The sequence below is a fragment of the Colossoma macropomum genome, unplaced genomic scaffold, assembly GCF_904425465.1.
Source record: "Colossoma macropomum unplaced genomic scaffold, Colossoma_macropomum, whole genome shotgun sequence".
Classification (NCBI taxonomy): Eukaryota; Metazoa; Chordata; class Actinopteri; order Characiformes; family Serrasalmidae; genus Colossoma; species Colossoma macropomum.
In genome coordinates, this window is record NW_023494787.1 from 44,549,675 (window position 1) to 44,563,417 (window position 13,743).

The 13,743-nt window shown below is 38.6% G+C and overlaps 1 protein-coding gene across 2 annotated transcripts in view; it reads left to right on the top strand.

The window, feature by feature from the left end:
- The first annotated feature begins 269 nt into the window (after window positions 1-269).
- The window catches only part of zgc:63863 (uncharacterized protein LOC393372 homolog), a 33,038-nt gene continuing 19,564 nt past the window's right edge, over window positions 270-13,743 (top strand). For both annotated transcript variants that reach the window (XM_036567535.1, XM_036567536.1), the window contains exons 1-6: window positions 270-509; window positions 1,731-1,916; window positions 2,052-2,132; window positions 3,388-3,574; window positions 4,042-4,143; window positions 13,146-13,287. In XM_036567535.1, the coding sequence (XP_036423428.1) occupies window positions 434-509; window positions 1,731-1,916; window positions 2,052-2,132; window positions 3,388-3,574; window positions 4,042-4,143; window positions 13,146-13,287 (774 nt within the window). In that variant the 5' untranslated portion in view covers window positions 270-433. The remainder of the gene's footprint in view (window positions 510-1,730; window positions 1,917-2,051; window positions 2,133-3,387; window positions 3,575-4,041; window positions 4,144-13,145; window positions 13,288-13,743) is intronic.

The window sequence follows — 13,743 nt, forward strand, 5'->3', positions numbered from 1 at the left end:
ATTATTACGAGATACTAAGTCATAAGTTCGACATACTAAGTCGATAATTTGAGAAAATAAGTCATTATTTCGACATAGTAAGTCAGGTTTAGTGAAGCAAAACTAAACGCTTGTAAATAAAAGCACGCGCTCATTTGTTTTCACCATGACAACCGGAGTATCCGACAGGAAAATTAGCCAATCGCGTTAAGCCTTGTGACGCGGGTAGACCAATCAGGTGGGAGATGGCGCCCCTTTCTGCAGTCAGGTTTGGTTTACAGGCAGGCTAATGGACACTAATGAGAAGAGGCGGTGTGTCAGATAGCGGCTGTTTCAATACTCAATTACAGCTGTAGTTCTCTGTACCAGATATTCTCTTCGTTTTAATACAGCGTCTAAATGTAGTGATATTAATGAGCTGTCTTGGTTTTGGCAAACTGGAACCTTAAAGGACATGAAAAAGGTGAAAAAACGCCAGCAGCCGCTGAGCGGGGCCAGAAGCGTGAATGGAAGTAGCCAGAGACACGAAGGTGAGCAGGATAGGACGTTAACCGTGTATTTAGGCGGTGTCAATGTTTATAATAGCTTATGGAATAAAACACTGTTATTTAATGTGAAGTTAATTCTGTTTCTGGTGTTGGAGTAACGTTAGACGGTGCTAGCTGGCTAGTCCAGCAACGCTAGCAGGGTTAACGCTAACGTTAGCAGCCGTACTGACGTGTCCGCACCCGTCTACGTGGAAACCCTGCAAACAGAAGACAGGGAGGCGGCAGCTGTGTAACCTGTACGAAATGCATTACAGAAAGAACTGAAACTGCTGCTGTGTATTTAAGAATTCAGAGAGGACCACAAATATGTGCTTTTTGTGTCTTTATGAACAATAATTCGCTGCCAAATCGTGCTTGTGCGCTTATGTCCCACCAAGCCAACAGGGGCGCCTGAAATTTTCAGCTTGAGTGGATGTTCACAAAAGCGTTACTGTATGAATGGGAAAGAGCTATTATATGAAATATGTAAAAAAACTGGCACCCAAAGATGGCTGAAATGTCAGTCTTATGGACTAACTAACTTTGTAAGAGGTGTCTTCTTCACCAAGCCAGCCAAATGTGGCATATATCTATATTCTTTGCATTTGCAGCAGAAGAGTTAATGTGCTGCTACAGGTAGTTATGACTGTATGTTGCCACAAATTATTCCCAGTACCACACATTGTGGAGAGAAACTTACTGACTTTATTTTATGAGATTTTATTTACAGTGGTGGTGAAAGGAACTAGGGGTCTCAATGCCTACAATGAGAGTTTATTCATTTTATTTATTGTCCAAAATGACCAGTGAACGTACACCTGTGTTCTGAGTTTTAATATGAAATGTTGATCTTGGCAAAATAGTTGGTTAGTTTTCTTTTGGGGACTATTTTGCCTTACTTATGCGTCTCTGTCATGAGTGTATTTAAAAAAAAAGCATACATTTTCAGGCCAAAATCTTACATCAAAACTATCGTAAAACATGTCTCAGGCATCTGGCAGCATATTTGTTACCATTTTGTCTTCACTTTCTTAAAAGGCATTATACTATTCAGATCTCTGGTTCCTATCACTGCTGCTGTGAACAGTTCTGACTTGGTCAGTTTCTCTAGAATGGCGCATTTCACACCAAACTGCCATACTTCCTGTTTAAAGTATTTCTACATGACCACGAGTTTTGGAAAGCAAGTTCATGAGCCTTTAAATTTTACTCTCTTTTTTGCAGAACATGTTTCCTGGAAGAAGCAGAAGCTAGTGGACATTCACCAGGCCCTGAACAGCGACCCAGTGGATATTGAGACCTTGCGGCAGGCAGCTGTCAGTGAGGGTGGCTTGTTGACAGATGATGTGCGAAGAAAAGTTTGGCCCAAGCTGCTCAGTGTCAATGTGTTTAACCTGCCACCAAAACCTGGTAAGTGTGTGTGAGTCCTGAGTAGCTTACTGTATGTTAGAGCAAGTTGTCATTATCATAAAGATTTGTGATGAGGTTCTCTTTCATGTCTTGTCTCTCACTTTTTCTGTACCTTTTCCTGTTCTCTATCCATAGCTAAAAATGTCAGGGAGAACCACAAAGACTATAACCAGGTGCTTCTTGATGTCAGGCGTTCCATGCGGCGTTTCCCAAGAGGTAACCTTTATCTACCATTGGTTAAAAAATTTCAGTCATGCCTTTTTTCCAGATTGCAATTATTGACCTCTGAAATGCCTTTGGGACATTGTGTAACCAGCAGCATCTAGAGAGTTCTGGGACACTCACAAGTTGCATGTTGTTGGTTCATACTTTGAGATGTAATTTCAGGCCAAAGAAAAATATGCCCTACTCAGGACATGTTTCTGAGACAACAGTTTCCCACGTCCGCCACGGAAACTTTCCCTGGCCATGCCACAGCCAAACCTCGCCCCACAGTGAAGAGTGCACTGGCCAGTGGCCCAGTCAGACCTTAGCACTATGGTAAAATGTGTCTCAGTCTGCGATCCAGCCAAATCCTGTCCCTGCAGTGAAAAGCCCCCTGCCCACAGCCCAACCAAAACCTGTCCCTGCAGCGAAGAGCCCCCCAGCCCAGACAAACCCAGCTACCAGCAATGGAAAAACTTGACAAATCACAAACATACCACAAACCCAATCAGGCAATCAAAAGAAAGGGAAACATTGCTATTGAATAATTGTGCTTAAACATTAGTTGTACAGTTAGGGTTAGTTTTCCCCAGACAGGGATTAAGCCTAGTCCTGCACTACACAGCATTCTCAGTGGAAATTCTCCATTGAAAGGAAAATGTACTCCAAGACTAGGCTTGATCCCTGTCCAGCAAACCAACCCTTGAAGTTATTATCCAGAATTTAAGAAACATAGCTGGATTTTTACAGTCCATACCAGGCTCAATTAAGTCTCTAGTTGAACGTGGAATTGGTTAGGAGAAGTGAGAGAGTGTTATTATTTCTACAGGGGCCAGATTCATGAAAGTGTCTTACGAAAGAAAATCTTTTTAAATGTTTGTTTTTTCTTAACTTCATTCTTAAAAAAAAAAAAAGTTATGAGACATTGTTATTAACTTCTTAACTATTTTCTTAGAATTCTAAGAGCAAGTGGTATGTTTGAAGCCATTGGACGCCGCCTCTTGCTTTCCACAGAACTGACAGTTAATACAAATTCAGAGTGTATCTTGAGTTGTTTATGGTACATGGTAGAATGCAACATAGCCTACATAAGAAAACAATGAAGATGTTCTTAAGAATATTTGAGGACTTCTTTTCGAGAATTGCATTTAAGAACATTCTTATGAACTTGTTAGTGTTTGTCTGAAGAACCTTCGCAAGTTTTTTCTTAAAAAAGCTTTTGTGAATCCCAGGTTTCTAATTCTGCCCATCTATCTCTGTCTGTCAGGGATGCGTGCTGATGAAAGGGAGGTGCTGCAGGAGCAGCTGATTGACATAATTCTGGATGTTTTGAGGAGAAACCCTCAGCTGCACTACTACCAGGGTTACCACGATATAGTGGTGACCTTCCTGTTGGTAGTAGGAGAACGGATGGCCATAGCAATGGTTGAGACGTTATCCAATCATCACCTCAGGTTTGAAGATAACAGCCCATTTTTCTTTATGTCAGCATAGTGTCCTTCGACAAGTTTTAACACTCCTGCCTCTGAATATATTATTTAATATTTATATATTACACACTTTGTACTGAGTTATGTTCTTTTGTTGTTAGCACAAAAATTATATTCTAGTTTGATTCAATGAGGAAATTAAAAAAGAGGTTTTTTTTGTTTTGTTGAACATGTCCAGACAAGCCTTTCTGCAGGCTCTTTGCTTTCCTCATCACCCAGATATTAAATCTCAGCATACTCTAAATTTGATTTTTAATGATGAAGCACTATTTGTATTGCATTTTAGTCCAAGACTAGACTTAATCTGTATCCAGCCCTGTAAGTTTACCCTATAGTTTGTAGTAACCAGTGAGTTTCTTTGTCACTGGGAAGTTTGTCATATTTCAACATCTCAGCACTAACTCTTTGCTATTTGCTGTGTGTTGGTGTAGGGACTTTATGGACCCCACTATGGACAGTACCAAACACATCCTCAACTACTTGATGCCTATTCTGGAGCAGGTTGATCCTGAGCTACATGACTTCATGCTGAGGTAAAGTTTGAGTTGTGCTGACTGATAGTTTATGTTAAGTTTACATAGGCTTCAGCAGAGATCAATAGAGCAATGTCCTTGTCAGATCACTGTCAGTGCCAGTACACTAGGTTGCTGCCCTGTTTTTATTAGGGTGAGGACTGTTTCTTGAATGGGGCCACTACATTTGAGAGACACTGATAATGACTAAAGTTACACAGTAATCCATTTACTAATAAACAAATAACATTTAGTAGTATGCTGTTGGCTTGATTTCATGATGGCTTATAACACATGCTAATTTCTTTTGTTTACTCTGGTTAGCGGTCACTACATTAAACATTTTGACATCTGTAATGACAATTACCAGTAATGGTAACATGATACTGTTATTTTACTGAACAAAATCTGTTGTGACAACTCATGTGACAACGTGGCATATTTATGGCATGGTTATGTCAATCTTATGTATGGGGTTTAAGTAATGTGCTACCAAGTGTAATGTTCTAATCTGAACCACTTTGAGAATGAATGTAGAAAAGACTGAAAGAAGCTGAAAACAAGCAGAATCTGAAACTCCCTGTGTTGCATGTCTAGGAGAGTGTCGCCAGGGACGATAATCAGCATTGGGTGATATCTGTAGGTTTTCAATTTTCAGCTAAGTGCTATACATGACAGTTCGTCTGTTATTTAGCTATTAGTGTGAATTAAAAATAGCTGTGATTCTGCCACATTAGATGTAGACCTATATACCCCCAGAATAAAGCTGACATTGTGCACAATAACCTTATAGTCATTACTTCAAATTCAGAGTGCTGGTCTGCAGTATGTGTGGATGTAATTGATTAACCAACCAACAAATAATTCCAACCAGTGCTAACAATAAAAAAAGTTAATTTTGTTTTTCATTAAAAAAACAGCAGTTCCTATCTGAATAAATGTATCATTCAAGTTGAGGAACCTTTTTGTATCGTATGTTTGACGGTGCAGTAGGCAGTTGGTTCCACAAGAGAGGGCTGATAAAAAAAATTAAGCAAGCTAAAAATAGTGGCACAACTACAACAGTGTGCCGTATCAAAAACAAACGTTCACAAGCAACAAGACAGACAACTCTTCTGTTCATGTTCTCAGAGAGCAAGTGTGTGTGGTGGTGTGAAGTAATTATAGAAAAGGAAGTGGTGGACAGTGACTGCTAGTTTTCAACTTTGGCTAGAAACGAGTGGTAATTATAGCATTTTTAAAACTTTAGAAGTTGCTTTTCATTTTATGTTCCTGTCTTTTTGTCAACGATTAATTTTCAGTCATATAATCATATCATCATTGCTGTTGTGCAAATATCTTGTATCTCGGTGTTCTGTTTTGTTTGTTTTTTTTTTGTTTTATTTTTATTTTTATTTTTGAAAAAGTAAACTTTTAACTTGGCTCTGCTAATGTCTGAGTGTTTCATATTTTGCTTGTTTATGACCTCGTTTTTAGGCTTGCTAAGCTTGCTGACTAATGATAAATTAAATTAATTAATTATCTGTCCAAAGAATTTGCCAAAATTTGATCCCTAAAATAAGCACTTTTGGTCCCCTTGGTCCATGTTTGCAAGAACTACAAACTGTTTCTCTTCTCTTGAGGGTATTAAATTTATACATGTAGTTTTGCTGTCATGAGAACAGTAAAATAAGACAAATTTAAAGGTCTTACTTTGGAGACGTGTTGGTAAAAAGTTGTGATCAGTTTTTATGAGCTTGCAAAGTGAATAAGCTTTAGTTTGGTGTGCTTTTTCACCCCTAGGGGGCAGCAGAGTTTGGCATTTAGCCTCAGCCACACATGGTGAAGTCGTGCACTCCTGTGTCCTGTTCAGCTTGTCTTGCCTGTGGCTCTGTCTGAACCAGCATGGTTGGTCAAGTTTGAGCTTCAGAAGCAGTAAATTAGGAGCAGATTTCCTGTTTACTTTGCTATTTTGTGTAAAATTGATCTGCTCGCTAAGACACACAACTGACATGTAAAACATACTCCCTGGAGAAAAGCACAGGGTTTCATATCAAAGCAGCTGTCAGCCAGTTAGAAGAGATTGAGTGCTCTTTCTGTTTTGTCAGTGTCAAAGTGCTTTTTAGCAGCTCCCTGGTTATGTAACTTCCTGCCCATGTTTGAATTTGTAAAAATATATAAAATGTACATTTGTTGTTCAGTTGTTTTATATGTGTATGCACAAGTTCTAGCTTTAAGGTTTCTAAGGTTTCTTTAAGGTTTCTGAAGGGAAATGCTGGTCTGTTTTATCTCTGTTGTCAGATACGTGTGAGGCAACATTACTTTTAAACCACTGTAGTGTGTATGATGCACAAAAACGGGCTTGTACCGTTTGATTTTTCATGCATAATGCAAAGCATCTTGGGCAGTGTGTGTATCCGTGGGGTTGGATGCGTGTCTGTGTGCGGTGCCATGTGAACAAGCACAAACCTGTAGTTATAGTCAGCTGGAAAGGACTCTGTTGCGTGCTTATTCCCCAGCCTCATATATAAAAGGAAGTTATTTTTAATGGCTTGTCATTTAAAATGTAGTGAATAATAGACTCTTGATAAATATTGTATACGTGCGTCCTGGGAGCTGTGTCTAGTGTACTGCTGGTCTACAGGTTTAATGGCGTAGCTCATTCAGGTGCTGTTGCTGAGGCCGCTTTCCAAACTTAACAAGCTGAGGCCCAATATAGTCGGACCTTTCAAAACTTCAGAGCACTCTGGCTTGTTTTGGGAATATGCTTACTTGCATCATTGTCCATTTGTTTTCCAAGCTCATCCATATGAAAAGTTTGCGACCAATGCAGGTATGGATTTTAAGAAACTTAAAGCTGCGATAGCCAAGGCTAACTGCCGATATGTATTTTCATATGGTCATTTTTTTGTGGGTTTAGAGTCAATTTTATTGCCATACCTTCTTACCACAGTCATGTGATGCGTGAAGGATGAAACTGATTTTCTGTAGAACATTGTGCTGAATTTTACACACAAACAGCAGCAGACAACAATGCAAACAGACAGTAAACATAATAAATAATAAATAATTCTAAAAAAGAAACACTACACAGTGGATTAAATGACAGTGAGTCTGGAGGACTTGGCCCAGATGGGAAGAATACAGACTCCAGTAGTTCTAGGGCACTTTCAGTCCTAGCTGGGTTGTTGCGTGTGGACCAATCGAAAACATTTAGTTTAATTTGGTAATTTGACAGATGTAAACACTGTCCATGTGAGCTTGGGCCCGCACCAAACAACAGAACTGTGGTCCGCCAAAACTTGTGGGTCTCGGCCCACTTTCAAGCAAACTCTGGTTCGGTTCACTGTTGGTGAGACTGCATCAAATGAGGAAATTTAGCATCAGAGCATGCTTATCAGTGGACATCAGTGCTGTACTGCTATCGATTTAACATTTGTCTCTTAACAGAGGCTCATGAGCTGCAGTAGTGAATTTTCTCCAAAAATGATGGGTATGACAAGATGTTTTATGAACTATAAAAGAAAGTGATAGATCTGGATTTTATACTGTCAAAGTCAACATAAAAAATAGGTTGTTCAATGGAGGCAGACATGAAAATAACAGCGCTTGTATCTCTGCCAAATTTCTGAACAATCAAAGAACGTTAAGAACACCCGCATGTATAATTTGGTATAACTTGGCACTTCGTCCATTTCAGCGTGAAACCAACCGAACCAAATGAAAAAGATATAATGTCACAAAAACCCACACAAAAACTTCTGATGTGGTCTTTAAACTATGATTTGTGAACTAATGTGATAGTCTGTTATCAACTCTCAACTCTCAGAAAAGGAAAAAAAACATGGCTCTAAAAATTTGATTTAGATGTTTCACTTGACTGTTGTTTTTACTATCATATTTTTTTGGTTCAAATTTAGCAGTGCAGCCTGTGTTACTGTAATAGATAGGAGCAAGTGGTGGCTACATGTTTAAATGTACTACATTTTCTTGTATTTTATTTTTCTCTGAAATCTGTTTACAACTTGATATGGTTTTGTGTACCGAAATCATAATTCATTCTTTCACGACTGTCATGCAGGCTTTCTACATCCATTCAAGCAGACTGTTTTCTTTAGTGTGCTTTTAACACTGATATATGTAAATGAGCTCTGTTATGATTGGCTACTCTGTGTTGTGCCTCATTCAAGAAGTTACCTGGACAGAAACATTCTTTATAACTTCAGTGTGAATAGGCAGAGCTAAGCTGCTGTGGGCAGAATTGGTTTTCACAGAAAAAAAAAAAACATTAAAAACATTGCAGTTTAGTGTTAATATGGGACTGTATGGATTCAGGATTGAATGATACATGTTGAAACCTTTAACAGTCTCAATGTACTAAATCGAACTCTTTTTCAGTTTAGTGAAGAAAATTCAGTCTTGGGCCCTAAATTGTGCCCTTTGACGAAGTTTTAATGAAGTGAATAGCTTGCTCATATACAAGCTGTGTTTTACGATACAATGCGTGCTGCTAAGTATATGCATAGTTTTCAAAGACTGATGGTCAGAAACTCATTCAGAAGCATGGTGTGGTGCTAAAGATGTTGGCTGGTTCTCCCCACAAACCATGGTTTTCAGTGGAGACTTTCCACAGTGCGCTTCAGTCCAAGACCAGGATTAATTGGTGTCTTGAATACGCCCCCCCATAGGCTGCTTTTCTGCACACACAGTCCAGTTTTGGACTAAATTATGTACTGTCACAGTTTTGGTGGTCTGCCAAGTCTGGCACAGTTCTTAGATCTTCCATTTTCTCTAAATCTTTTAGTAATTTTTGAACTTTTTTGGGGTCTGCACTTCTAACTTTTTTGCACTTATTTCAATGACAAAAAATGACAAAAGCATAGCAAGTTGTGCTATACATGCAGGAATAACCTTTCATCAAATTTAAGTCTGTTTTGGTGGTCTACCAGGTCTTACACAGTTCTTAGGTGGTCCATTTTCTCTAAATCGTTTAGTCATTTTTGAACTCTAGTTTAAAATCTGGTTCAAGTCTGCACTTCTGACTTTTTTGTGTATTTCGATGACAAAAACTTACAAAAGCATAACAATTTGTACTATGCATGCAGGAATAACTTTTTATCAAATTTGTCATAAATCATGAGTAAATATCAACTCTTGTACTCAGAAGTACAAGTGTGGTATTTATTGAATATGTAGAGTGTGTCCTTCACAGAACTGAATACCTTCCTCATATCCAAGCTTTCTTCTACAATATAAAAGGTGCTACTAAGTATAGAAGCCCTAATGCACAGTTTTTACTCTGTTGTCAAGACTCATGGTGAGAAACTCATTGAGAAGCATGGTGTGGTGCTAAATATGTTGGCTGGGTTTCCCCACAAACCATGGTTTTCAGTGGAGACTTTCCACAGTGCGCTTCAGTCCAAGACCAGGATTAATCTGTGTCTTGAATACCCCCTCCTTAGGCTGCTTTTCTGCACACACAGTCCAGTCTTGGACTAAATTATGTACTGTCAGCGGGGATTCAGTTGGAAAGATTTTCTCATTTAGGAACAGCTTAGTCTTTATTTAGAAGACAAAAACAACCTTTCGTGTTTCCGGATGCCTAAGTGTTCTAAGTGTAACTGTAAGAACTGTTTTAAGCTTTGTTTTTGGGCACTCATGCACACGTCTCTCTCATTTAATGTTGAAAGTCCGTTATTCCTGCGCAACAGAAGACGGCCACTCTGAAAGGTCATGCTCGCTAACTGCAGAGATGAAGTGGCGTCAGAGCAGCCCACAGGCCAGTGCGATGGACCGTGGCTAAGGAGGAGAGCACGTGGGCGACGGAGACACCAGACTCCGCAGTTACATCATTCATGTGGTCATCCATGTTTAGTGCGATGCCCAGAATGTTTTTCTTACACATTGGCTGTGCTCACACGGCTGCTTAGCCACAGCAGGGCAGTTCAAGCATTGCAGCACACAAAATAACAGTGTGCTCTGCTTTAGGGTAGACAGACCAGATACCAAACAAGACTCCAAACTTGATTTTGTACTTCTGTAACCCTTAAAAGTCTATTTTTTTTCAATGTATATTTCAGAATTGTGTATATGTAATTACATAATGACAATTAATTGTGTAATTATGGAATTGATTACATTTGTATTTTGTTTGTTGTGCTGTGCAAAAGTCAAGATCACCTTTCATTTATTTAATTTCAAGTCAGATTGGACATGGTGCAAATTTTTCAGCACCAGGACAAAGTAGAAAACAGTATAATTAACGTATAATTACAGTATAAACAACAAAAAAGAATTCTTTCAATATTTAGTATGTCCACTTTTTATTATTGCAGCTTCCACTTTTCTCAGAGACTTGTTTTCAGTTTTTCGAAGAAAGTTTTAGGTATATTTTTCCACACGTCTTAGAACTTGGTTGTATTTTCTACTCCTGACAATCCAAATAAACCTAAACACGTTCAGTGAATCTGAGGTCTGGATTCTGGGGTTGTTCTGTGAACACCAGCAGGTTCTTTCTTTGGTTTGCATGCTTTTTTTTTTTTCTTTTATATCTCTTTTCTCAGGAAAGGGCTACTTGACAGCTACACATCACTTCAGACCATAGCGTTGAGTTGTCTTCTCATAGTAGAAAGATGGACAGAAACACTGGAATTTTTCAGATCTGAAACGAGTGGAGCTTGATTTTCTCCTTTCTCTCAAAGATGAAAGCTTTAAGTGCTGTCACTGTTTTGGTGGTCTACCAGGTCTTACACAGTTCTTAGGTGGTCCATTTTCTCTAAATCATTTAGTAATTTTTGAACTCTAGTTTAAAATCTGGTTCAAGTCCGCACTTCTGACTTTTTTGTGCTCATTTCGATGACAAAAACTTACAAAAGCATAACAATTTGTACTATGCATGCAGGAATAACTTTTTATCAAATTTGTCATAAATCATGAGAAAATATCATCTCTTGTACTCAGAAGTACAAGTGTGGTATTTATTGAATATGTAGAATGTCCTTCACAGAACCTCCCCACTTTCTCCATGCTGCTGGTTTGTAAGCACATGTTGCTTATTTTATATGGGAAAAACAAATCTTACTTAACAGCAAAGAGAATTAACCAGTTAACCTTCTGATGCTGTGAGAAAATGAAAACGTTCATGGAATTGTCTTGAATCCAGCTTCAAGGTGAATGCCCACCTTTTTGGTTAATGATGCTCACTGCAGTAGCTGATTAATGTGGCTTGCTAGCCAAGATATTGGAAAGAGTTCACATCTATCCTGATGATTGTAGTCCGCATATTCAGCATTCAGTAAAGAAGAACTGACAGACTTGGACTTTAAGATCTTAAACTGTATGTCCGAAAGTGTAGACATCTGCTCGTCCAATGTTTCTTCAGAAATCAAAGGTATTAATAGGACGTTTGTCCCCTTTTACTGCAGTAACAGCCTCACTCTTCTGGGAAGGCTTTACGCTAAATATTAGAACATACCTGTGAGGATTTAATTGCATTCAGCCACAGGAGCATTAGTGAGGCCAGGTACTGATGTTGAGTGATCAGTTCTGGCTCACAAATGCCACTCCAACTCATCCTAAAGGTATTCCAGAGAATGCAGTTCCACTTCTCCACAGCCCACTGCTGAAGGGGGCTTTGTATGTCTCTAGCTGATGCATGGCATTGGGCATGGTGACCGTAGGCTCATGTACAGCTGCTAGAGCATCCCATTCTGTTGGTCAATGCTTTTCTATTGAAGTTATGCCAGCCCTTAGTGCAGTTAAACACCTGTATTAGTATCAATGTACCTGAATTCACTATGTTGAATGGGTATCTGGACATACAGTGAACCATCGTATAGATTTAACATTCAGATATATCTACAGTCATGTGCAAAAGTTTGGTCGCCCTATTCAAATGACATGTTTTGTTGATTTTCTAAGTGAAAGTAAGTTAACACGTCCTTTACAGAGAACACACTTCTTTTAAATGTACAATTTAATGTTCATTTACTGAATTTAATGTATTGGGGGAAAAAATAAAACAGAAGGTGGCATGTGCAAAAGTTAGGACACATGGTTTATGAGTTTGTTTTTAAACTCAGCAAATAAACAGGAACTGTGGACGAAAATCAGATGAATTTAAATGTGGAACTTGTAGAGGATGTGTTCACTTATTTTCTCAAGAAAATCAACAAAACATATAATTGGACTGGAAGTGTTTACATATTTTTACATATTTTGCATGTTTACATATTTTTGCATATTTTACATATGCCTGTGTATTTGTAAACAATGAAAGACTGAATCTAACAGTGTGCGTTAAAGCATTTTTCTAATGTTTTCATCTGCTACATCTGTATCATATGGTCACTTACCGCAGACAGGGATTTTGATAGTTTTCTGTGTACTTAGTAAAGAACAGAAACCTATTGATTCAGGAGGTTTTCTGTTCTTTTCTAAGTACAAGAAAACATCTAAATTATTGTCTGTTGTATTTAATATAGTGTACAATATGAATGTGCCCGATAGGGATTAAATTAAAAGTGCCAGAGTATTCCTTTAGAGGGTCCATATCACAGAACACTGAATTTTATTCAGTCTTTAAAACAAGGGAGTTTGTTGAGTTAAAGTTTTAAAACACACTGTTCCACCTCAGTCCATATAGTCTATATAAGCTGCAAAAAATGCTATTTTTAATTGCTTTTGTGATGGCACATTTACATATATCGATCTATTCAGATTTTAGCAGTTTAGCTCCACCCATTTACATTGAAGTTATTAGGAGTGTTTCAGCCTGGATTGCTTTTTGAATGAGGCACAATACAGAGCAGCCAATCTGAACAGAGGTTATTTACGTAAATCAGTCTTAAGGACATGGTAGCATAAACAGCCTGTTTAAATCTAAGGGCTAAAGCGTGATTGGAAAATGGTCATGTAAAAATGAAATATGACTATTAGTACACAAACTCACACAAAAAATGAGGTGAAAAAAAATAAAATACAACAAAAAATGTAGGAAATGGAGCTTTTAACGGTTCTTTTTGTTGTTTTTATGTGTAATACAGGGCTGAGGTTGGCACCATCTTCGCCCTCAGTTGGCTGATCACATGGTACGGCCACGTTCTGTCTGACTTCCGGCATGTCTTGCGGCTCTACGATTTCTTTCTGGCCTCCCACCCGCTCATGCCCATTTACTTCGCTGCTGTGGTAAGAATTGATTCTTTTGTCACATTAAAACTGCCCCCCCATCTCTCTCTCTCTCTCTCTGTCTCCCCCCATCTCTCTCTGTCTCCCCCCATCTCTCTCTCTCTCTCTGTCTCCCCCCATCTCTCTCTGTCTCTGCATGCCGAATATCACGTAGTGACCTTTTCCGTGTGTGTTTTTTAGACTGAGAATATGTGAGAGTGTATTAGTGAATCATTGATTGCTTTCTCTGATGAGGTCGTCGAAGCGTTTTCTGGACATAATGAACGGAACAATTATAAATTACTTTCGCTCCATTAGGCTGCCTGAAATGATTGACACTAATGATTATTGTGCATCGATTCCAAACTTGTCTAAACTGAATCATATCCATGTCAAGTAAATATCTTTTGGGCAGGTTTGTTGGGTTATTGGTAGTGGATTTTTTTTTCCCTTATTTTTGGCTCCAAGTTTGTAAAC